This window comes from Mauremys reevesii, linkage group 22, assembly GCF_016161935.1.
Source record: "Mauremys reevesii isolate NIE-2019 linkage group 22, ASM1616193v1, whole genome shotgun sequence".
NCBI classification, from domain to species: Eukaryota; Metazoa; Chordata; order Testudines; family Geoemydidae; genus Mauremys; species Mauremys reevesii.
The window spans coordinates 9,028,356-9,052,677 of record NC_052644.1 but is presented as its reverse complement, the minus strand read 5'-3'; the positions used below and the strand labels follow the sequence as shown (position 1 = coordinate 9,052,677).

General features: G+C 51.9%; 1 protein-coding gene and 1 long non-coding RNA gene across 2 annotated transcripts in view; both read right to left on the bottom strand.

The window, feature by feature from the left end:
* LOC120388133 overlaps positions 1–24,322 on the bottom strand; it is a 736,578-nt gene that overhangs the window by 53,730 nt on the left and 658,526 nt on the right. The window contains 6 exon segments of the mRNA XM_039509761.1: positions 13,771–14,100; positions 18,630–18,809; positions 18,812–18,952; positions 19,166–19,495; positions 20,212–20,541; positions 23,412–23,741. Of these exon segments, the coding sequence (XP_039365695.1) occupies positions 13,771–14,100; positions 18,630–18,809; positions 18,812–18,952; positions 19,166–19,495; positions 20,212–20,541; positions 23,412–23,741 (1,641 nt within the window).
* Positions 4,157–6,112, bottom strand: LOC120388139. The gene is made up of 3 exons (XR_005590502.1): positions 5,857–6,112; positions 5,547–5,592; positions 4,157–4,486 (listed from the first exon to the last, which is right to left on the bottom strand). It is a non-coding gene; the product is annotated as an uncharacterized LOC120388139 (long non-coding RNA).

Here is a 24,322-nt window from a genome sequence, read left to right as displayed (position 1 = left end):
AGCCCAGCCGAGCTGGAGCGAACCCCATGTTCGGGCTCTGTCTCACTCTGTCCGACTGCCTTGTTCAGTTCCCAAGTGTGAGAGCTCTTCCTCCAGAAGCCAACACGTATCCCCCCATTCCCCATCCTTTGTTCTCCCGCTGGGGTCTGTGCCCAGCTTTCCTGCTGAGACCATCAATGCAGGAGTCATTGGCACTGCCACATTGTCTCTTTGGCCCCCTGGCTGAACGGGGATTCTAGTCATTCCTCCCAGATTGGGAGTTTCACACACACACACACACACACACACACACACACACACACACACACACACACACACCGTGTCCTTAGACCTTCACATACACACTCTGGGCAACCGTGCAAAATATAGGAGAAACTGAGGCACTGACCCAGTTTGTAAAAATATTATAGAAAATTCCCACTTCATCGCAGCAGCTCCTGCCAGTCAGGCCCGGATGGGGGGACAGTGGGATGGACCCTGCTCCTGCAGGTTGGGTCATGGGGGGGGGGTCATTATGGCACATGGGCAAGTCACATGTCCATGCATGATTTTGTTTAGTCTTAGCAGAAGCCATTACCTGTACTCCAGATATAACGTTCACAGGAAAGTCCATTTGGTGTAGATAGGCATCTTCCATTGTGAGTCAAGTGTTCCTTGATGGGCCATTAAACTTAAATAGTCCCTTCACAATGTCCTCGCTAAACACCTTGTGAGTGCTACCACAGGAGCAAACATTTGAAATACAGGCACATAGTCAAAATTCATAACTTCAGATACAAAAATGATACATGCATACAAACAGCATATTCAGCAAATCATAACTTTTCTATTGACAATTTACTTGACATCCCTTGTATGAGAACTGTTGCAGTTATATAACAATGGTAGCAAAAATGATCTACACGGTCACATTTGAATCAGATAATGTCATACCTGGGGTGCTACTTGGAACTGGGGTACCACAGAACCCACCTGTCCCACCAGCCTGGGCTCCCTTTACGCTGTATTGCCGAGGCGAGCCAGCCAAGCCATGAGGCTTCAGACTGCACTTAACCAGCACACACATAGGTAGGGACACGCCCAGCTGCAGTTTCACACAGAGGCTGAGATCAGCTCAGCTAAGGAATTGCCCACCCCTCAAGTGCACACCCCCTCTGGCGTGTAACCCCAAAATTATATCGCCTTGCGCTGCACAGAGAACTATACACTGTAAGCTTATTGAAATTCGCTCCTTCCCTCAGTGTGGAGGAAGATATGCACAGCTTTTTGCCCCCAACCCCCAGTTATGAATTCCACAGACTGGTTTTAGAGAAAACAAAAACAAGTTTATTAACTACACAAGACAGATTTTAAGTGCTTATAAGAGCAGGGGCGGCTCTAGGATTTCCGCCGCCCCAAGCAGGACGGGACGCCGCGGGGGGGTGCTCTGGCGGTCTGCGGATGCTCCACCGGAGCCGCGTGACCAGCGGACTCTCCGCAGGCATGTCTGCGGGAGGTCCACCGGAGCCGCGTGACCAGCAGACCCTCTGCAGGCACGCCTGCGGGAGGTCCACGGGCCGCCTGCCACCCTCCAGCGGGGACGCTGCCCCAAGTGCACGCTTGGCGCTGGGGTCTGGAGCCGGCCCTGTATAAGATAGCAAACAGATCAAAGCAAATTTATTTAATAAACAAAAAAACATAAACTGAGCTTAACACACTAGATAGGTAGGATATTAATTAGCAAATTCTTACCCTGAGAGATAAACAGGCTGGCAGATTCTTAAGGAAGAAGTTGCCTTGGCTTTCCCAGATTTTCATACACAAGCTAAAAATCCTTCTCACAAGGTTCTTCAACTTCCCATCACTTACCACATGGTTCCTCAACCATGGGATGCTGTTCAGGAAGAAGGATTGCTATGAAGAGATGGGATCTACCTAACGAAGAAGCGCAGGTGCCTCAAAACTCCTGGCAAGTGCTGCGGGGTGAGGAACATGTGTGGGGCCAGCCAGGATGTCCCTGTTGCCTGAACACCAGAGAGTGGCAGGGCCACCATCTTGGCCTTGGCAGTGTCGGGGCCACCACGCAGCTGTGTCACCGGCCACACCATAAGCATGAGCGGTAGAACAGATCTGCGAGGACACTGGAAGGCCTGGAAGCCACACGCACTTATGGGCTAAAGAATAGCCAGTCAGAGGCTCTTCTTTAGACATGTCACAAATTGCATTTTCCTGAACCAATCAGGATGTGCCAAGAGGTGCGGTCATTGATAAAACATTCCCCTCTTCTGCTGAGCCAGTCTTTAATGAATGAAACAACAAGCACTAAAGTTTTGCCTAAATGAAACCTGCTCTAAAAACGTATTACTTGTAAACTGTAAGGAAAGGTTTAGATTTACACACTATATACAAAACACAAACAGTCTCACTTAAAGAAAAACTAGCGTATACAGTTGATAACACATTTTACCAGAGATAAAAATTCTAGTTCTCCTCCACACCATTTCTCTTGCCTAACTTTTTTTACAATCGAAATGATATTAAACCAAGTAAAGTTTTAACAAATAAAGTTTTAAAACATCAGTGAAAAGGTGCATGTGTGTAGATTTCTTTATTTCCCAAATGCATGTAAATTTAGCAGACATCATTATTTCTTTTGACTTTTATACCAAGAATTAAATTACTGCTTTTACATAAAACCTTTAGCATTTGTCTTTAAAAGGGTACAAAGCCCCTCATGAAAGTTATGACTAACCTTTATACCAATTCCCCTTATTCCATTAACTTAAAGTAATGTATTTTTATAGCCTTTGATCTTTATTGGTAAATTAGACCATATTGACTTTAGCTATAAGGAGACTTTTAATTTAAAACACAAACGTACAGGATATACTTTGTAACGTATGAAGATTTTTATAATGTCCGCCCCAACATTCACAATAAAAAAGTTTAAAGAGAAGCAATAATTCTGTTACTGCATGAAGGAGGGAGGTACAGATTGGCCTCTCTCCCCCATCAGCAAAAGAATAATTTATCTTAAGACTTTCTGAACATTTAAAGCGTAGGGGGAAATGTCCCTATAGATGACCCATATTTACTGCGTGTTTCAATAAAAAGTAAAGTTAAAAAGACAGAAGCCTGGTGTTAGCATGGATGAATGAGTAACTAGTAAGGGGAGAGAGGTGCATGTGGCATATTTGAAGCAGCATGTTTCCCCGCTGTCATTTACAGAGCAGTTTTACAAACAAAACATAACATTTTAAAAAGAGAATCTGTAACGATGCTGCCTCTGGTGGGACACACCTGAGAGTGTCAATTCAGGACAAATTGCTTAGAGCAGGGCAGTTACAGGCCAAGGCTGGGGGTCCTTTACTATTAAGGCACCAAACCAGCCAAACAGAGAGGATTTGGTCTCGCCCCACTGGCTAACCATAAGTCACACAAGCAATTCCCTTAGATGCTCCAGTTTCCCAGTATCACCACCAGTGCCCCACTCGTTATGGGGAGAAATTGTTATGAAAACCAATACCCCAGTGAAAGAAAAAAGATTTTCCCAATCTCAAAGGACCAACCGACAGACCAAGGTCAATATATGTCAGATCGTACCCACAAATCACACTGTTGCCAATTCTTTAGAATCTAAAATCTAAAGGTTTATTTATAAAAAGAATGAAATATAGATGAGGTTAAAATTGGTTAAATGGAATCAATTACATACAGTAATGGCAAAGTTCTTGGTTCAGGCTTGTAGCAGTGATGGAATAAACTGCAGGTTCAAATCAAGTCTCTGGAATACATCCACAGCTGGGATAGGTCATCCAGTCCTTTGTTCAGAGGTTCAGTTTGTAGCAAGGTTCCTCCAGAAGTAAGAAGCAGGATTGAAGACAAAATGGAGGGTTTCTAGAGCCTTTTATAGCCTCTGTCCTGTGGAAGGACACCCCTTTGTTCTTACTGTGGAAAATCACAGCAGCAAGATGGAGTTTGGAGTCACATGGGCAAGTCACATGTCCATGCATGACTCAATTCTTTACAGTCGGCAACCACTGCTCACATGCTACCTTGAAGGTTCCCAGGAAGACCTCTTATGAGGACTGGAGTCTCCCAAGGTCCAGTGTCAGTTAAGTGTTTTGTGATTGGGCACATAATTTGCAAATTCCTTTCTCAAGAAGGAACAAATGCTTCACAAACACATGAGATACAATTACGTAGCCAGTGTTCATAACTTCAACTATAAAAATGGTACACACATACAGACAGCATAATCATAACCAGGAAATCATAACCCCTTCATAGACACCTCACTCGACAACCTTTGTACAATATTTGCCACAAATATATAACAGTGGTTGCAACAATGATCTATACGGTCACAGTTTATGTCAATAATGTCACAAATTCATACTTTTGTAACTGCATGAAGGAGGGAGGTAAAAATTGGCCCCTTTTACCCTTGTTATCTGAATAAACATGTCCCAAACATCCACTCTCCTCTTTACAAAAAACTTGACTTCTGCAACAAAAGAATTTTTAACCACAGTATTAAAATTAAGTAAAATCAGAATTGAACTAAAGTGATTAAAAACTAGATTATCATCAATTTTTAAAATAATGTAAGCATGTTTTTACAGCCTAAAGAAATGCCAAGAGCAGGAAATAGATAAGTGCATTTCATTTCCACAACTAAATAATTAGCATCCCTGCGACACAACTTAAATAAAGATTTTAGTAATTTTTTTGTCTAAATGACTTGCATAATAAGAAAAAAACCTGTAAAAATAGTTTTCAGGAATGTAAATTACGAAGAAGTAAGTTCCTATGGAATAACAACATTATACAAAACCCTCATGTAAAGAAGGGGTTTACAATTTTAAAAAGCAGCAAAAGGCCCGTCATAGCTTTCTAAATGTTTAAAGAAACGCTAAAGAATAACGTTAGTTTGCTTTTTAAAGTTTTGCCTAAATGAATTGACCAGAATATAAAACAAAACAAGGGAACAAAAACTGCTCTAAGGACTTATCATTTGTAAATTGTAAAGAAAGATTTAAAATGGAGGGTACATGATAAAACCCACAACTGACAGATTTTACAATAAAAAACAATTCTTAAAGACAAAAGCTGCAGCTTTGTGACTACTTGAGTTCAGAGGAAAGACGTGAACCTCTGACTGGGTTATCTGAAACAACAGCCCCAGCCCCCCCACCACTGTCCCTTTCCTGCTTTAATTTTTTAGTTTATCCTTTCATGCGCCTTTGCTAAACAGACAGCTTTTCATCCTATCAAATAAAGTTTAAAAACCAAACTTTTAAAATTTTAACATGTAAAACAAGACGGGGGATAAGATAGCTGGCCTGGATTTCAGGAATATTGATAACCAAGAAAGCTTTTTCAATGACAGTTTTATGCGTCATCATTCCTTATTAGCGTCATGCGCAAGCGTTTGTCATACAGCAACACTTCCCCTGCTATGGGGCATCCTTTCCCCCTTTCAGTGGACTACACCAGATTAATACAGACATCGAGGGATTACACGCTTGGAGATATTATGTAGCAGCAAAGCAACAATTACTTACTTTTTTGCTGTTTCTGACTTTTGTTCATCATCACAGTCAAGGGGCCCTAAAGGATTTTTGTCTGTTTTATTTAACACTTTACATTTTACTTATACAATGGCCCAGCCACCCTCCGACCTATATTCCTAACCACAAGCACACGGGGCCCCTTGCTAGAGGAACAGGCTGTCCACAGGCCTTTTGTAGTTGACACACTGTGACTGAACGAGCATAAAATATCAAAATAATACAAAACTAAGGGTGTGGCCGACTGCCCTCCTGATCACCCCCTTCCCCAGACTCTGGAGCACAGACAGAAGTTTCTCCTTACCAAGCGATAGGGTGACCGTACGTCCGGGTTTTCCTGGATATTTCCTCTTTTTTGATCCTCTGCCCTCTGTCCTAGCGGATTTCTCAAATAAGAGGCGATATCCGGAATATTTGTGAGTCAAGGTCGCAACTCAGAGGGATCTCTGATTGGTCCCTTCCCTGCAGCCACAGCAGCCGGATCCCACCATGGATGGCAGAATGCGGGGGACACTTTTGACTGGCCGTAAGGATGAGTGATGGAGAGAGGGGCAGGGGCAGTGCGAGGAGAGGGCTCAAGGGAAGGGTGGCACACGGGCTGGGGCTTGGGGAGAAGGGGCGGTGCGAGGAGGAGTCAGGGAAGGGGCAGTGCAAGGGCAGGGACTCAGGGAAGGGGCTATGTGAGGAGGGCTCCGAGAGAAGGGGTGGTGCGAGGATGGAGTTCAAGGGAAGGGGCTGTGTGATGGCAGGGGCTCTGGGACAAGGGGCTGTGTGAGGGCGGGGGGCACTGAAAGAAGGGGTGGTGATAGGGCAGAGGACTGGGGGAAGGGGCGGTTCGAGGGACGGGGCTCTGGGAGAAGGGGCCATGTGAGGATGGAGTTCAAGGGAAGGGGCTGCATGAGGGCAGAAACGGTGGGCATGGGGGTGGGGCCACTGTTCAGTCGGTGGCCCTCCCACTCTTAGGAAGCATTGTGGTGACCCCCACCCACAGAGTCTTGGGGAAGGAGAAGCCTGCAGGAGGCGCTAACAGTTGGTGCTGTGTCCTGGGTCTGCACCAGCCACCCTGCCACCATGACAGAGCGTTTCACTGCCCCCAACTCGAGAGTGAGGCTGCATTACCCCCTCAACATTCCCCAGGTACCCTCCCAGTACACACACCCCTCAGTACCCCCAAACATCCCCCCAGCACCTCCCAGGTACTCCCTCCTCTTCCCCCCAGATCCCCCCTTTCCCCCACAATAGTGTCCTCCGTGGGGGAACCTGAACTATGGTCACCCTACCTAGGCAGAGGCCAATAGACTTTTGACGCATCTGCTAAGAAAGTGTCTCACAAGTGTTGGCCCCTTGTGGAAAGATGGGCGTACCTAATGCTCGCTCACGGATATCTGCTTTATAGCCACCGAGAGCCCTGGATCATTTTGTGGGTTGCGGCTCGGATGCAGATACAAATTTTGTATCCATGCAGGGCTCTGCTAATTTCACCCCCAGTGAAGGAAGAGGATGACTTGCTGATAGTGCTACATTATCATTAGACACACAATTCAGTCGAGCTATAGACGTTAAGGCCAGAAGGACCATCATGATGATTTAGGCTGACCTGCACATTGCAGTGAAATGCACAACAGGGCTGGTGCCTGGATGCAGCTGCTGTCTCGAGTCTAGCTGTGTAATATCAATGCCGGGTGTTTATGCAGCACAAGGACAGGGTGGCGGTGGGAAGGTTAGAGGAGCTCTCTGGATCTGTAACCTGGCCCATTCCTTTCCAATAAGCAAGGCACCATCATGCAGCTGCATTTAGTTCTGCACCTTATCTACATACTAGAAACAGTAACGATCATTTACTGGGGGCCTGGGCTGGCTGCTGCACTGAGAGATGGGCCTGGTGCCCCAAGCTCAGAGTGCATTGGGCACAGACAAACTGGGCCTAGCACCCTGAGCTCAGGGGGCATCGGGCACAGACAGACAGGGCCTGGAGCAGCAGGCACAGACAGACAGACAGGGCCTGGAGCAGCAGGCACAGACAGACAGGGCCTGGCACATTGGGCGCAGACAGACACCCATAGTCAGTCTCTCCCCATAGCTCGTCTGCATGTGGGGGTGGTTGCTTTGTGGGGAAGGAGCCGGCTGTCCCTGTGCACCTGACAATGGTTCTGCAGGGCGCACCACATGCTGTCTGCATGGCTGGGCACAGGCTGCTCAGGGATGGGCGTGGGCCCTGCACCAGGGAAAGCTTTGGGGCGGGGGGGGGCAGGGGGGATGGAGCAGAGGAGGCTTCCAAGGCAGTTGGGGATGGTAATGGGGGAGCTCTGTGCAGGATCCCACTGGCCCGTCTCACTGCAGGCTGAGCCCAGCCCAGCCCGGTGGCACGCGGCTCTCACAGCACCGCGTCTTCCCTCACAAGCCAGGTCATCTCGCTGTCGGGCTCCTCGGAGGGCTTTGGATTCGCCGCTCCCTGGGACCAGGGTGGGGTCCCTGGAGCCCTCACCTCCTCCAGTTGCACATGGCCTGCAAGCAAGAGGACAGGGTGAAGTGCTCAGTCTAGGGTTGCCAACTTTCTAATTGCACAAAACCTGAACACTCTTTCCCCATCCCTGCCCTCAGGTCCCACCCCTGCCCCTCCTCTGAGGCTCCACCCCCCCGCCCTCCATCGCTTGCGCGCCCCCCCCCTCACTCCCTGTCCCGGGGGTCGGGCTGGGGGCTGGGCGGCGGGGGGGGGTGCAGGCTCTGGGGTGGGGCCAGAAGTGAGGGGGTCAGGGTGCGGAGGGCTCCAGGCGGCGGCAGGGTGTGGGAGTGGGTGAGGGCTCTGGCTGGGGGTGGGGGCTCTGGGGTTTGAAGTTCAAGAGGGGGCTCCAGACTGGGGCCAAGGGATTTGGAGTGCAGGACGGGGCTCAGGGCTGGGGCAGGGGGTTGAGGTGGTGGTTGCGGGGTCTGGGAGGGAGGGTACAGGAGAGGGTTCCGACCTGGGGCAGGGGGTTGGGGTGAGGGCGCAGTGTCTGGGAGGGAGGGTACAGGAGGGGTTTTTGACTTGGGGCAGGGGGTTGAGGTGCGGGGTCTGGGAGGGAGTTAAGGTGCAGGAGGGGTTGCGTCTGGGACAAGGAGTTGGGGTGTGGGTGCAGGCTCTGGGAGGCAGGGTGCAGGAGGGGTTTTTGACCTGGGGTGTGGGCTCCGGACAGGCAGTTCCCAGCTGGCAGCGCTGTGGGCTTAAGGCAGGCTCCCTGCCTGTCCTGGCTCCACGCTGCTCCTGGAAGCAGCCGGCATGTCAGCCCTGAGGCAGAAGCGCAGCCACCAGGGGCTCTGCACAGTGTGTGCTGCCTGCGCCAGCAGGCACTGCCCCCACATCTCCCAGAGACCTTGGTTCCTGGCCAATGAGAGCTGCGGAGCCGGTGCTGAGGGCAGGGACAGCATGAAGAGCTTCCCTGATTACCCCTGCACCTAGAGGTCGTAGGGACATGGCGGCCACTTCCGGGGAGCTGCACAGATCCAAGGCAGGGAAGGAGCCTGCCTTAGCCCTGCTGCATCACCAATCGGATTTTTAATGGCCCAGTCAGCAGTGCTGACTGGAGCCAACAGGGTCCTTTTTCGACCAGGCGTTCCAGTCAAAAACGTCGCCTGGCAACCCTAAGCCCAGCCCCTGCCCACCCAGCATTCCAGGGTTCCTTGTGAATGGGACCCCAATGCCAGGGCAGGGGTGTAGGGACAGGGCACCCGCAGGCCGGGACAGTGGGCCTGTGCATGGCAGTTAGACCAGAGACCCCAGTAGCTGTGAGAGCAGCAGGTTCCCATGCAGGGAGGCAGCCCAGGACATGGACAGGGCACTGGGCTGCAGCTGGAGCTGGATTCTTGGGTCAGGATGGCAGGGCAGCCCTTGTCCCAGCCCCCCACTTCCCCTCCCCTGCGGGGTCAGGGCTCTTACCCAGAGGGTTCCCAGCAGCTCTGTTCGATGCATCCTCCAGCAGAGCAGGGCCCCACAGATCAGCACCACGAGGGCACCCAGGCCAAGGAGCACAGAGGAAAGTAGCCCAGGGCCTGGGGAGAGAGCCAGGCAATGAGCTGTGCCCAATCTCTGCCCCACAGCCCCTGAGACCGACTCCATCTCCACCCACAGCCCCCTGCCAAGGCCGACTCCCTTCCCTGCCCCATAGCCCCCCTGGGTGACCAGACATCCCGTTTTGCCCAGGACAGTCCCTTTCTTAAGACCTGTCCCAGCCGTCCCGATCTTTTTGGCAAACGTGGGCATTTGTCACAAAGTGGGGTGCAGAGGAACGTTGCGGGGGGGGCTGGTGGCGATGCCAGCGCCGTGCTGGGGGAGAGGCAGGGGTCGGGTGGGGGGCAGGCATGAGTTGGGTGAGGCGGCGCCAGCCCCAGCCTGGCATGAGGGCTGGCAGGACTCGGGTGAGTGGCTTGGACCAGCCCTGCACAGCGCGGGAGGAGGGCTTGGGTTAGCCCCATGTGATGTTCTGTTTTCCCTCTGGAAAATATGGTCACCCTACCCCACAGGTCTCCCCACAGCCAGAGGCAGGTTAATGTTTCCTGGCACCCTGGGCCAGAGGAAGTGGGGCCTCCCTACCTCTTCAGCCTGCAACCCTGCCCAGGGCCCCATCCTGTTCTGCCCCTTCCCCTGCAGCCCTGCCCTGTTCCACCCACAGTCCTGACCCAGTCCACCCCACTGCGGCCCCACAATCCATTTCACCGTCCATTTGCTCCTCTCTGCCTCCCGCGCACTGCAGCCCCAAGGCCGGAAGCTCTGTCCCCTGCCACAGTCCCGGGGCTGCAGTGGGAAACGAGCATCCTCCAGTCCCGGATCCATAGCGGTTGCCAACTTCCTACTCCCACAAAACTGAACATCCCTGCCCCGCCCCTGCCCCGCCCATCCTCTGGGGCCCTGCCCATGCCCCGCCCCTTCTCTGGGGACCCACCCTGCTCACTCCATCCTCCCTCCCTCCATTGCTCGCTCTTCCTCCCTCCCTCCCTCACTCATTTTCACCGGGCTTGCTCAGGGGCTCGGGGTTGGGGAGTGCAGCTCTTGCTGGGGGTGCAGACTCTGATGTGGCCAGGGATGAGGGATATAGGGTGCAGGTAGGGGCTCTGGGCTGAGGCAAGGTGTTGGGGTGTGGGAAGGGGTGCAGGCTCCAGCTGGGGGTGCGGGCTCTGGGGGGGTGCTACGGATGAGGTTTGGGTGCAGGAGGAGGCTCTGTGCTTGTGCTCAGGGGTTCAGAGGGTAGGAGAGGGCTCTGGGCAGGGACAGGGGGTTGGGGTACGGGGGATGTGAGGGCTCCGGCTGGGGTTGCAGGTTCTGGGGTGAGGCTGGGGATGAGGGGTTGGGGGTGTAGGAGGGTTCTCCAGGCTGGGACCGAGAGGTTTGGACGGTGGGAGGGAGATCAGGGCTGGGGCAGGGAGTTGGGACATGGTGAGGGAGATGAGGGCTGCGACTAGGGGTGTGGGCTCTGCGGTGGAGCTGGGGATGAGGGGTTTGGGGTGTAGAAGGGTGCTCTAGGCTGGATTGAGCAGTTTGGAGGCCAGGAAGGGGACCAGTGCTGGGGCTGGGGCTGGGGCAGGGGGTTGGGGCCTGTGAGGGGTCAGGAGCAGGCTCCAGGTGGCACTTTCCTCAAGCTGCTCTCAGAAGCAGCGGCATGTCCCCATTCAGCTGCTACGGAGGTGTGGCCAGGAGGCTCTGCATGCTGCCCGGTCCACAGGCACCAGCCCTGCAGCTCCCATCGCCCTTGGTTCCTGGACAATGGGGGCTGCAGAGGCAGTGCTTGGGGCAGGGGTAGCGTGTGGAGACCCCCGGCTGCCCCACGTGCAGGAGCTGGAGAGGGGACATGTCAGCTGCTTCCTGGGAGCTGCACGAGCCTGCCAGCCCTGCTGCACAGCGACGCCAACCGGACAGTCAATGGCCCGGTTAGCAGTGCTGACTGTAGCCCCCAGGATCCCTTTTCGACCAGATGTTCTGGTCAAAAACTGAACACCTGGTCACCCAAGCTGGGGCTTCCCCCGTCCCACCCACCTGCCATGGTGGATTCTGCCGGGGATTGAACTCAGGGCACAGGGGCTTCCCCCGCCCCTCTCACCTGGTGCTTCTGCTAGGCTTCTGGGCTTCTGTTGCCCCGCGGTGGATTTCTGCTGGGGTGGGGCACCCATTTTTCTGGGGCCCCCAATTGGCTGGGGCCCCTGGGCACGGGCCCCAGAAGGTCCATTGGATAATCCACCACTTCCCATGGCTGACTCCCTCCCCTGCCCCACCGCCCCTATGGGGCCTACTCTGACCCCCACTCCACAGCCCCACCCTGAGGCCACCTCCCTGCCCCATCCCACAGTCCCACGCAGAGCTGACTCCAGACCCCACAGGCTCTCTGCCCCCTAGATCTGTGCTCTGGCTTTGCCTGCAGGGGTAACAGCCTCCAGCATCAGAGCCATGGCTGGCAGGAGAGGGAGCCCCGTGGTGGAGGAGGCTGCTCAGAGATCCAGGAGTGGTGCTCCAGGCTGAGCAAGGCTGTGGGAACTGCTGGGACAATCAGGATGTCACTCCCACCCATCCTGAATGCAGGAACATGGGCATGGCTACGGCGCTGGTCACTCACCTGCCTGCCCGGCACACACCACACTGGCCTCGGAGCCACGGCCACACAGCCCGGGACCCAGCCGGCTCAGTTGGCACTCGCTGATGAGAGACTCCTGGCCCGAGCAGCTCACACCCTCCAGCCAGACGTCGCTGGCCACGTGGCCGAACTGAGCAACCCCCGGGGCTGACAGCGCCGTGCCGCAGCCCAGCTGCTTGCACACCACCCCCGCCTCTGGCAGGCCCCAGCCGGCGTCACACACGGCACCCCAGGTGTTGTTAATCAGCACCTCCACTCGCCCGGAGCAGGGCTTGGGCCACTCGTCAGCCGCAGTCTCAGCTGGCCTGATCTGAAACACAAAGCACAGGGCGTGAGAGGCTGTTCCCTGCTGCCAGGCGCCCGGATACACAGCACCGCACATGGGGATGGGGGGTTCTGCACAGAGCAGAGAGGAGCCTTTTCTATATCACCCCACCCCTGTGTGTGCACACTCACTCACAAACACACACACACACTGCACCCCCCTACACGCAATGCCACAAAAGCAGACACACATACACACAAAATCCCATGCACAACCCCATACGTCCCTGTGCACACCACACATTGCCTGAAACACACACACTGCCGCATGCACATGCACTGCCACATGTATGCAAATATTCATAGACTGTCCCATGTGCACCCCTTCACACATACACCTGCACAAACACTGCCTGTCATAAATATAAAGGAAAGAGTAGCATAAAATTCCTCCTGGGCAGCTATACTGAATCACTCCACCTGTAAGGGGTTAAGAAGCTCAAATAACCTTGTTTGCACCTGACCAGAAGGACCAATAAGTAAAGAAGATACTTTCAAATGGGGTGGGGGGTTGTTTGTGCTCTCTTTGTTTGTTCCCTCTCCAGATGGAGAGAGAGACCAGGCAGGTACAACATCTCCTGAAAACCTACCGGAAACAAATAATCTAAGATTACAAAAAATGTAAGTAAGGCAAGGAAGTGCGTTAGGTTATCTTTTGTTTTAGCTTGTGACTATTCCCTCTGCTCAGAGATAGTTTTATTTCTGTTTTTGTAACTGTGAAGCTGAGTCCAGTGGGAGTCCTCTGTGTTTTAAATCCTTTTATTACCCTGTAAAGTTACCTTCCATTCTGATTTTGTAGGTGTGATTCTTTTACTTCTTTCTTTAAAATAAAGTTCTTCTTTTAAGAACCTGATTGATTTTAGTGTTCTAAAGATAAAGGGCCTGGTCTGTACTTACATGGTATATTATTCTCAAGCCTCCCCAGGAAAGGGAGTGAAAGGGCTTGGGGGGATATTTTGGGGGAATAGGGATTCCAGGTGACCCATCTCCGAATTTTTGGTTAAATCACTTGGTGGTGGCAGCAATACTGTCCAAGGACAAGGAAAGGAATTTGTGCCTTGGGGAAGTTTTTAACCTAAGATACTAGAATATAATCTTAGGGGGTCTTTCACGTGGCTTCCCAGAATTCAGAGTGGGGAGGGAATCCTGACACTGCCAGAAACAGGTACAGAGACAATCACACACAAACCCCGAAATACACACACACCCCAACACACCTAGGCTGACTCCCAGGGGTTAGCACCCTCTGCAGAGCCCCCACTTCCAGCAGCACAGGCTCCTGCCACCCTGTTTGTTACCTGAGCACACAACACTGGCATCTTCTCCGGGGTTACAGCCATGCTCTCCCCAGGGCTTAGCCCTGCATTCGGTGAGGGCAGCTTCTGCCCCTGTGCACTGAACCTCATCCAGCCACACACGGTCAGATCCTTGTCCAAACCGAGCCCCACGTGGTGCTGATAGCGCCGTCCCACAGCCCAGCTGCCTGCACACGACTTCAGCCTCAGACAAGTCCCAGCTGCCATCACACACGGTTCCCCACTGCTGGTTGTGAAACACCTCGACTCTCCCAGCGCAGCGATTAGGGCCATTCACCACTCGAAGCGGAGCCACTTCTGAGATGCTTGAGCCTGCAAACACCCAAGGGAATAAACACTCAGGCAGGTTCCTGTGCATCTGATCTCTAGTGACACAGGAAACGTAACACCTTGAGACACAGGACTGGCTGGAGGGCAGACTCTGGAAACTGAAAGCAAGGAAACTGCCAGCTGTTGCTTGTTTCTACTGTGTTCAGGAAACAGGACTTTGTAAATAAACCAGATCGCACCAAAGAAATGCTTGACTTGTGTAATCAATTCCTCCTCTTCCCAGAAACACCCCTCTAGGCCCCACTATGGCTAATGCAACAATCAGGCAACACTCTTCATTTAGGAAGAGCAGAGTGGGCACACAGCGGGGGGGGGAGCCTGACTTGCTTTACAGTTAGTGAGCACTCAGCAGTGTCGGACACGAAAGCGTAGAGAACACTGTTCCCATTGAGCCATGGCAAGAGGGCAGGGTTGCCAACTTTCTAATCTCACAAGACCGAATTGCCCGGAAACAATTCCTAGAGCAGATGGTTTAGAAAAACATCCAATCTTGAGTCAAAAATCGCCAGCGATGGAGAATCCATCACGATGCTTGGAAAATTGTTCCAATGCTTAATTACTCTCACCGTTACAAATGTACATCTTATTTCCAGTCTGAATTTGTACAGCTGAAACTTTCAGCCATTGGATCATACTATACCCTTCTCAGCTGGACAGTTTATTCCCTATATAGGTACTTATAGCCTGTGATCAAGTCACCCGTGATGGGGTGAGGGAACCCCATCCAGTGTGGGGTGAGTGCACCCCATACTCTGAGCCGCCCTCTGCCTCAGGGCAGTGAGGCCAAATGGCTAGAGTCAATATAATTGCCTTTGCCTCCAGGACTGTACAGCCTAGTGGTCAGAGTCAATTCGGCTGCCCTCATTCTCAGGAGTAGAAAACCTAATGGTAAGGGTTGATACGGATGCCCTCTCCCTCAGGGCTGTGTGGCCCAATGGCCAGAGTCAGCAGAGTTGCTCTTATCCGGGGGTGGGGGGGTGTTAGGATTTGCAGCCAGAGCCAATGGGCCGCCACCTGAGGGGAAGGGGTGGCTGGAGTAGGGGGACCTGTGCCCACCATGCTCCACTGGGTCCCAGACCAGGGCCCTAACAGTGGAGGAGCACTCCGCCACTGAGTCAGCAGGGCTCCAAGCGAAACACACCAACTTCCCACAGGAATATAGCTAGTCCACCCCAGGCCACTTCCCACCAGGCCTCCCAGTGACTTGATGTTCAGCAGCAAGACCTGGCCAGGGCCCCTGCACAGGTAGAGGTCAGAGATACACTGCAGTCTTAGGGCAGGTGACACTATCAACTTGCTGCCATAACGCTTCTGATGAAGAAGCTCTAAGCCAGCGGGTTTCAAACTTTTTTCATTTGTGGACCTTGAGATATTTCGAATGGAGGTGGGGAGCCATGTCCACGGGAGACGCTCTCCTGCCAGCATAGGTCTTTCTACATACGGAGTTGAGGTCGGTATAACTACGTCACTCAGGGGTGCGGATTTTTCACAGCCCTGAGCAACGTAGTTATACCGAAGTAATTGTGTAGCGTAACCCTGGCCGTATCTCAGTGCCTGAGGACAGCATTCCAGCAGGTGGAGGAAAAGATGAGCCGGAAGGGAGTGTGCCAGACATGAGACGCCAGGAGAAAGGAGAATGGAATGCCCGCGCAGGAAGGACAGAAGCTGCAGCAGCGGCTACACAACTGGAAAAAGCATCCTGGAAAAGAATCCCAAACTTACTCCTTTTTGGAGGGGACTTTACATGGTTATTAAAAGCTGAACAACTTATCCTTGCTGATACCAAAAGCAAGTGCATGCAGCTTACCTCAGCACATTGCCATCTTCTACAGACAGCCTGTCCACAACAGATAGGCCTCACCAACAGGGCATGAACCCTGAACTCACTGATAATCTAGATCCAACTATGACTGATGTCTCCATGAGTGAATATAGGACTCGAGCATGCAGAGTGACAAGGAAACCTGTCTGGATGGCAGAGTACTTGGGTTCCTAGGAAGTTATTGTTTTAAATTCTCATTTAACTGGCATGGGGGAGGTGAAAGCTCTAGTGATCAGTGCAGACAGCACCAATACAAACAGATGCAGCTGATGCTGAATCTTTATCTTAGTCTTAAGCTACAGAGAATGATTCAGAGAAGGAGCAAAGAAGCCCAGACACAGCCAGAGAATCGCTGATCATGTGACCTTCGGAAAAATGCTAAGCGCTTTGGGGTCAGGATGGGCTGAAAGAGAGTTTGAACTGTGAGCAACGAAACACTCTCCTTTTGTTTGATTTCTGCTGTGTTCAGCCAGACGGGACTTTGGACATGCTTTGTAAATAACCAGGACTGTGTTGCCGAAATCCAGCAATGTCCATAACTGTCTCCCTCCTATTTGATATTCCCCCATGTATACATCGCAGGATCACGTTTGCCCACTTAGCTACAGAATCTTCAATCTCTCCATTGAACAGAAGCAATCCACTTGACCCTGAAAATTAGCTAACGGCTCAGATCAAAAAGGAGTGACTACGGTAAAAAGTAGTATTTGTAATGTATCAGGAACAAACAGAAATCCTAGGAATGGCCTAAAATTGTCAGTAAGGATGCAAAAAAGGCAGACATGGGAGATGAATATTTCTGTTTTGCCTTTGGGAAGAAGCAGGATTACAGATTAGGTGGATAAATATAACAGTATTTATGTACTATACATAAGCACAACCTGAATGAGGCAAAGGACACTTGCCCAACATACTCTGGGGTGGGTATTTGCTTGTGGACATATGCTTGCGAATGGTGGTTGTAGTGTTTTCCCAAATTAACGCAGGATCCTTTTGCCTTTTTATTAGATATTTCCTTTGCTATAGGCAGAGTCAATGCTTGCAAGTTGGCAAATATTGCCTTTGCAAGGTGCCCGGGGTGGTGTTTAATTTTCCCCAATCTGTGGGGGCTCGAGCCGGTTCTGTTTTGTATTGTGTTTCTTCTGTTTTGTATGGACCCTGACCCTTGCTGCCGGCTCCACCTGCCAGAAGATTGCACATACTTAGACTCTGTAAGGAGATTGAAATTCTGATAAGAAACATTAACACTGCATAGAACCAACATAGCCCAGATCCAATGGATTAAAAAGTGGCCAACAGACAGCAAAAATAATTGTAAATAATTTCTATAAACCCATGTTCAATTACATTATCCTCCTTTAATTCTTTATTGATCGACTCCCATATCAGTCGCTCCATTGTCTTGCCTGGGATTAATGTCAGGCCAGGGGCGGCTCTAGGAATTTTGCCACCCCAAGCACGGCAGGCAGGCTCCTTTGGCGGCTTGCCTGCGGAGGGTCCGCTGGTCCCGCGGCCGGGGACCTCCACAGGCGTGCCTGTAGGAGGTCCCCGAGCCGCGGACCAGCGACCTCCGCAGGCAAACCGCCGAAGGCAGCCTGCCTGCTGCCCTCGCGGCGCCGGCAGAGCGCCCCCTGCAGCTTGCTGCCCCAAGCACGCGCTTGGCGTGCTGGGGCCTGGAGCTGCCCCTGTGTCAGGCTGACAGGCTTGTAATTAGCTGTAATTACCCGAGTTATCCCTTTTACCCTTTTTAAAAATTGGCACAACATGAGCTTTCTTCCAGGCTGCTAGGACTTTCCTAGCGCTCCAAGAGTTATTGAAAATCAACATTAATGGTCCAGCATGCTCCTTACATGGCTGCTTTAAAATCCTTGGATACAAGTTATCTGGACCTGCTGATTTTAAAGGATCTAACTTCCGTAGCTTTTGTTTAACATCCTCCTGATACACTAGAGGAATGAACAGAGTGTTACCATCACCATAGGGTGAGACTATATGATCTGTTTTTCCCAAATACAAAACAAAAATATTTATTAAACACTTCTGCTCTTCCTACATTGTTATTGATATTTCTACCATTTCCATCCAAGCATGGACCGATATCATTGTCAGGATACTTTTGGATCTTAATATAATTTAAAAACTCCTTCTTGTTGCCATTAACTTTGCTGGCCATAGAGTTCTTATTGTGTCCCTTTGCTTCCCTTATCAATTTTCTAAAAACTAGAACAATCAAGCACAGATTAAGGCCTCTCACCACAGCACACATACCCCTCTCTGCAGTAGAGACCCCTAGCACAGTGATGGGGCGCTGGGGTCAGCACTAACTTAGGTATTTCTACATTTCCGCGGATCGGCGGGTAGCGATCGGTTTATTGGGGATCGATCTATCACGTCTCATCTAGACGCGATAGATCGATCCCCGAACGTGCTCCCGTCGACTCCGGAACTCCACCAGGGCAAGCAGCGGTAGCGAAGTTGACAGGGGGAGCCACGGCCGTCGATCCCGCGCCGTGAGGACGGGAGGTCAGTCGAAATAAGATACATCGACTTCAGCTACGCTATTCCTGTAGCTGAAGTTGCGTATCTTACATCGACCTCGCCGACCAGGCCTTAGACAGGAAAGCATGCTCTGTGGAGCTTATCGACAGGATCTCTGCAGCATCAACAGTGTAATGGAGGTTGGAGTTACCTGAGCACACAACACCGGCATCTTCCGCATAATTGTTGTTATGGTCTCCCCAAGGCCTAGCCCTGCATTTGGAGACAGCAGCTTCTGCCCCTCTACAGTTAATATCAGCCAGCCAGGGATTGTCAGATCCTCGTCCAAACCAAGCCCCATGTGGCGCTGATAATGCTGTCCCACAGCCAAGCACACAACTCCAGCATCATGTAAGACCCAGTTGCCATCACACCCAGTTCCCCACTACTGGTTATGAAACACCTCAACTCTCCCAACGCAGCGATTGTGGCCATTCACTTGCTGGAGCAAAGACACTTCTGAGATGCCTGAGCCTTCAAACACCCAAGGGAATAAACACTCAGGGAGGTTCCTGTGCCTCTGGTTGCTAGAGATGCTGGGGAACATAGCGCCTTCCACTGAGGGGTCTGAATGGGTTCCGCACACAGCAACTGCACAGCACTGGATCAGACAGAAGAGCTGGATCTGTGCTGAAAGATTCCCAGCCCGATCCCTGCACCAGCCACAGTGACATCATGGAGAGTTACCTGAGCACACAACACTGGCATCTTCTCCGTGGTTACAGTTATTGTCTCCCCAAGGCCGAGCCCTGCACTCAGTGAGGTCAGCTTCTGTCCCTGTGCAGTGAACATCATCCAGCCAGATTCGGTCTGACCCTTGCCCAAATCGAGCTCCACCTGGGGCTGATAACGCCGTCCCACAGCCCAGCTGCCTGCACACGACTCTGGCATCCTGTAAGTCCCAGCTGTCATCACACACGGTTCCCCAGAGCTGGTTGTGAAGCACCTCGACCATCCCAGCACAGCGACTCGGGCCATTCACCAGTCGGAGCGGAGTCAACTCTGGAATGTCTGAGTCTGCAAATGCCCCAAGGGAATAAACACTTAGGGAGATTCCTGTGCATCTGATCACTAGTGACCATGGGGAATGTAGCGGCTCCCATTGAGAGGTCTGAACAGCCTCTGCAACTGCCTGTTTACTCCCCACAACTGACATGCAGCCACCTCTAGAGTGGAACAGGGCAGCTGAGAAACCAGGCACAGAAACTCATGAGTGTAGGAGAGGAAATGAGGAAGAACCCTGTCTCCAGTCACAGCAGTGGGGGATCTTACAGGTTCAGGGGTAATTAGCTGAGTTGGAAATCACCTGGAGTGACGGGGGTAGGAGCCCCACACTTCATAAAGGGATCCCAGGTTTCTACTGCCCTTGAGCAGCTGCAGGCTCCATTTGACCCTAAATCCCACAAATGGGATCTACAGTTACCCTCCGCCCCATTGTGCTGTAGTGGGGCAGGAGGATCAGAGCAATCAGTGACGGGGAGGGTCTCTCACTGAGGCGCACGTACTGCTCCCTGCGGCGCAGGCCCTAAGTGGTGTCGTGGGGCACTGAGGCCTGCACTGACTGCGAGAGGAGAGCGCCCCCTACTGAACCCTCAGCCTGCTCCTTGTAGCACAGGCCTGTAGAACTGTGGTGGGGAAATGGGGTCAGCTCAGAGAGGAGAGCTGGGTCTCTGCTGAAAGCTTCCCAGCCCGATCCCTGCACCACCCACAGTGACATGATGGATGCAAGTTACCTGAGCACTTGACACCGGCATCTTCTCCATGGTGACAGTTATTCTCTCCCCAAGGCCGAGCCCTGCATTCGGAGAGGGCAGCTTCTGTCCCTGTGCAGTGAACATCATCCAGCCAGATTCGGTCTGACCCTCGCCCAAATCGAGCTCCGCCTGGGGCTGATAACGCCGTCCCACAGCCCAGCTGCCTGCACACGACTCTGGCCTCAGTTATGTCCCAGTTGTCATCACACACGGTTCCCCAGAGCTGGTTGTGAAGCACCTCGACCCTCCCAGCGCAGCGACTCAGGCCATTCACCAGTCGGAGCTGAGCCACTTCTGAGATCCCAGAATCTGCAAAGCCCAAAGGGAATAAACACTCAGGGAGGTTCCTGTGCATCTGATCACTAGTGATGCTGGGGGATGTAGCACCTCCCAATGACAGGTCTGAATAACCTCTGCAACTGCCCGTTAGGGGTTCACTCCCCACTAGGGCTGTCAATTAATCACAGTTAACTCAGTCTGGAGTCTGGTGGCACCTTAAAGACTAACAGATTTATTTGGTCATAATTTTGTTATGCCCAAATAAATCTGTTAGTCTTTAAGGTGCCACCGGATTCCTTGTTGTTTTTGAGGATACAGACTAACACAGCTACCCCATGATACTTGATCCATCTGGGTGCAGGGTCATATGCCCCCCATCCCCACCCCCGAGCTGCTGCTTGGCTTATAGCTAGCATGTTCATTCCCGCCCCCTGCCCACTGTCGGCAGTTACGGGTGGTGTCTGGTGCTGGGCCTGTGTTTCTCCAGCAGTGAGGAGGTAAGTGAGCGTCAACACCAGAAACAGAAAGGCTAGAGGAGGTTCGAGGAAATGACATTCTCAGAATGTGCGGAATACCTGAAACATTTTATTTCAAACTAGGGCTGTTGATTAATCGCAGTTAACTCACGCGATCAACACAAAAAAGTTAATCACAATTTAAAAATTAATCGCAGTTTTAATCTGTAGTGGGGCGCCTGCCCCACTCCATGAGGAAAAGGGCTGGGACAGGCCAGAGAGGCTGCACAAACCAGCAGCCAATCAGTGAAGACCTGTGGAGAGCCAATCAGGGCCAAGGAAGAGGCAGCCAATCAGGGTCGTGCTGGGTCCTATATAAAGGCTGCCTAGCAAAGGAGAAGGCAGTCTCTCCCTGACTAGCAAGGGAGAAGGACTGGTGCCTGAGGAAAGGAGATAGCACCTTAGAAGAGCAGTGCTGGGGAGGCTCCAGGAAGCAGAGGAGAGCTCTGACCTGGTTACCTGTCAGGCTGCAGCCCCTACTAAAAAGGGTTGACAAGGTGCACAGGGCCAAAGGGGAAGTGGCCAAGGGAAGATAGGTGGACAAGAGGGGAGAGAACGAGGGCAGAGAGAGGCTGCCACTAGAGGGTCCCTGGTCGGGACCCAGAATAGCGGGACGGCTGGGTCCCCACCTTGCACTTCACCTGGCCACAGAGGACTGTGGAGACAGACTGCAACTTGCCCCTGAGGTGAGAGGCTAGACTTTGGGGTTGTGGTTGGCCACTGAAGCAGGTGCAAGCCGAAGGCTGTTGTTAACCCCCACACACACACTTCCCTGGAAGGGGGTGAGAGTGGAGTAGTGGGCAGTGGCAGAGGGCAGTGTCCTAGAGCGGACACCATTGAGTGGGGAGCAATGCGGTTCCCAAACCAGCAGAGCAGACAACGGGTGAGACACCACACACAGAGTGTGCTCGGTAGCTGACAAGAGCTAATCCCTGGAGCAACCAGCAGGAGGTGCCAACGGTGGTGAGTCCTGACCCCGTCACATAATCGCACTGTTAAACAATAGAATTCCAATTTAAACTTATTAAATATTTTGGATGTATTTCTACGTTTTCAAGCATATTGATTTAAATTACAACACAGAAAACAAAGTGTACAGTGCTCACTTTTTGTTATCATTTTGGTTTACAAATATTTGCACTGTACACATGATAAAAGAAATTGTATTTTTCAATTCACCTCATAAAAGTACTGTAGTGCAATCTCTTTCTTGTGTAAGTGCAAAATACAAAGGTAGATTTCTTTTTTGTTGCATAACCGCACTTAACAATGTAGAGCCTACATGTCCACTCACTCCTACTTCTTGTTCAGCCAATCGCTAAGACAAACAAGTTTGTTTACATAAATGGGATTTAATGCTGCCTGCTTCTTATTTACAATGTCCCCAGAAAGATAGAACAGGCGTTCGTATGCCACTTTTGCAGCTGGTACTGGAAGTTATTTACGTGCTGGATATGCTAACCATTCATATGCCCCACATGCTTCGGCCACCATGGTGATAACGTGTTAATTTAATTTGTGACTGAAATCCTTGGGGGAGAATTGTGTATCTCTTGCTATGTATTGTATATTGTAATTGAATTCAATATATTTGAAAATGGAGAAAACATTCCCCCCAAATTAAAATAAATGCTAGTCTATTATTGTGCAAAGCGCGATTTATTGCATGATTAATCACGATAAATTTTTTTGTCACTTAACAGCCCTACTCCCACTACTGCCATGCAGCCACTTCTGGGGTGGAACAGGGCAGCTGAGAGATCAGGCACAGAAACTCATGGGCTGTGTAGGAGAAGTGAGGAAGAACCCTGTCTCCAGTCACAGCAGTGGAGGATATTACAGGTTCAGAGGTAATTAGCTGAGGTTGAAATCACCCGGAGTGATGGGGATAGGAACCGCACACTTCATAAAGGGATCCCTGAGTGGTTGCAGATTTCATTCAACTCCAAATCCCAGAAATGGGGTCTACGGTTACCCAGCGCCCCGTTGTGCTGTAGCGGGGCAGGGGGATCACAGCGATCAGCGACGGGGAGGGTCTCTCACTGAGGCGCACGTACTGCTCCCTGCAGCGCATGCCCTAAGTGCTGTGCTGGGGCACTGGGCTCAGCACTGACTGTGAGGGGAGAGCGCCCCGTACTGAGTCCCCATCCTGCTCCCTGCAGCACAGGCCTGTAGAACTGTGTGGGGAAAATGGGGTCAGCACTGACACTATGGGAAGAGTGAGACTTATTGTGACCCCGAACCGGCTCCCTGCAATACAGGCTCTTAGCACCATGCTGGGCCACTGGGGTCAGCGCTGACTCAGACAGGAGAGCTGGGTCTGTGCTGAAAGCTTCCCAGCCTGATCCCTGCACCACCCACAGTGACGTGATGGATGCAAGTTACCTGAGCACTCGACACCAGCATCTTCTCCATGGGTACAGTTATTGTTTCCCCAAGGCCGAGCCCTGCAATCGGAGAGGGCAACTTCTGTCCCTGTGCAGTTGACATTATTCAGCCAAATATGGTCAGATCCTTGCCCAAAGTGAGCCCTGGTGGGGGCTGATAGCGCCGTCCCACAGCCCAGCTGCCTGCACACGACTCTAGCATCCTTTAAGTCCCAGCTGTCATCACACACAGTTCCCCACTGATGGTTGTGAAACACCTCGACTCTCCCAGCGCAGCGACCTGAACCGTTCACGAGTCGCAGTGGAGTCCTTTCTAAGAAGCCGGACCCTGCAAACACCCAAGAGAATATACACTCAGGGAGGTTCCTGGACCTTTGATCTCTTCTGTCACTGGGGAATGTAGCGCCTCCCGCTGATAGGTCTGACCAGTCTCTACACACAGCCACTGCCTGTCAAGGGCTCCCCACCACTGACCAGGCCAATCACTTGGGCAACGCTGAAGTTTGTCCACTCCCCTCCCAGCCAGCTCTCACCTAGTTAGGCAGACTGGATGGCAGTCTGACCTACTGCTCCAACTAGATCACCCCCCCCTCTGCTGGTGTAACATCTTGGTATCAGATGTACACCCTCACTCCTGGCGCTGTTATTCACTCTAGTGCGACACTGTGCAGTGCTGCGGGGCAGACACTGGTATTAGCATCTCGGTGATTGGGAGCTGAATACAGACACCCATGTCATTAGTGGTTGTCTTAGCCTGACATCAGCATCGAATTGACATGTGTTGTCTGCATAGCTCTCTGAAATCGCCACCCAGAGTCCATCCCCCTTAGAACTGCCCGGAGCGCAGGGACGCCTGGCAGGAACCTGCTGTGCACCAGGCTGACAATGGTTCCGACCAGGGCAGAGGCA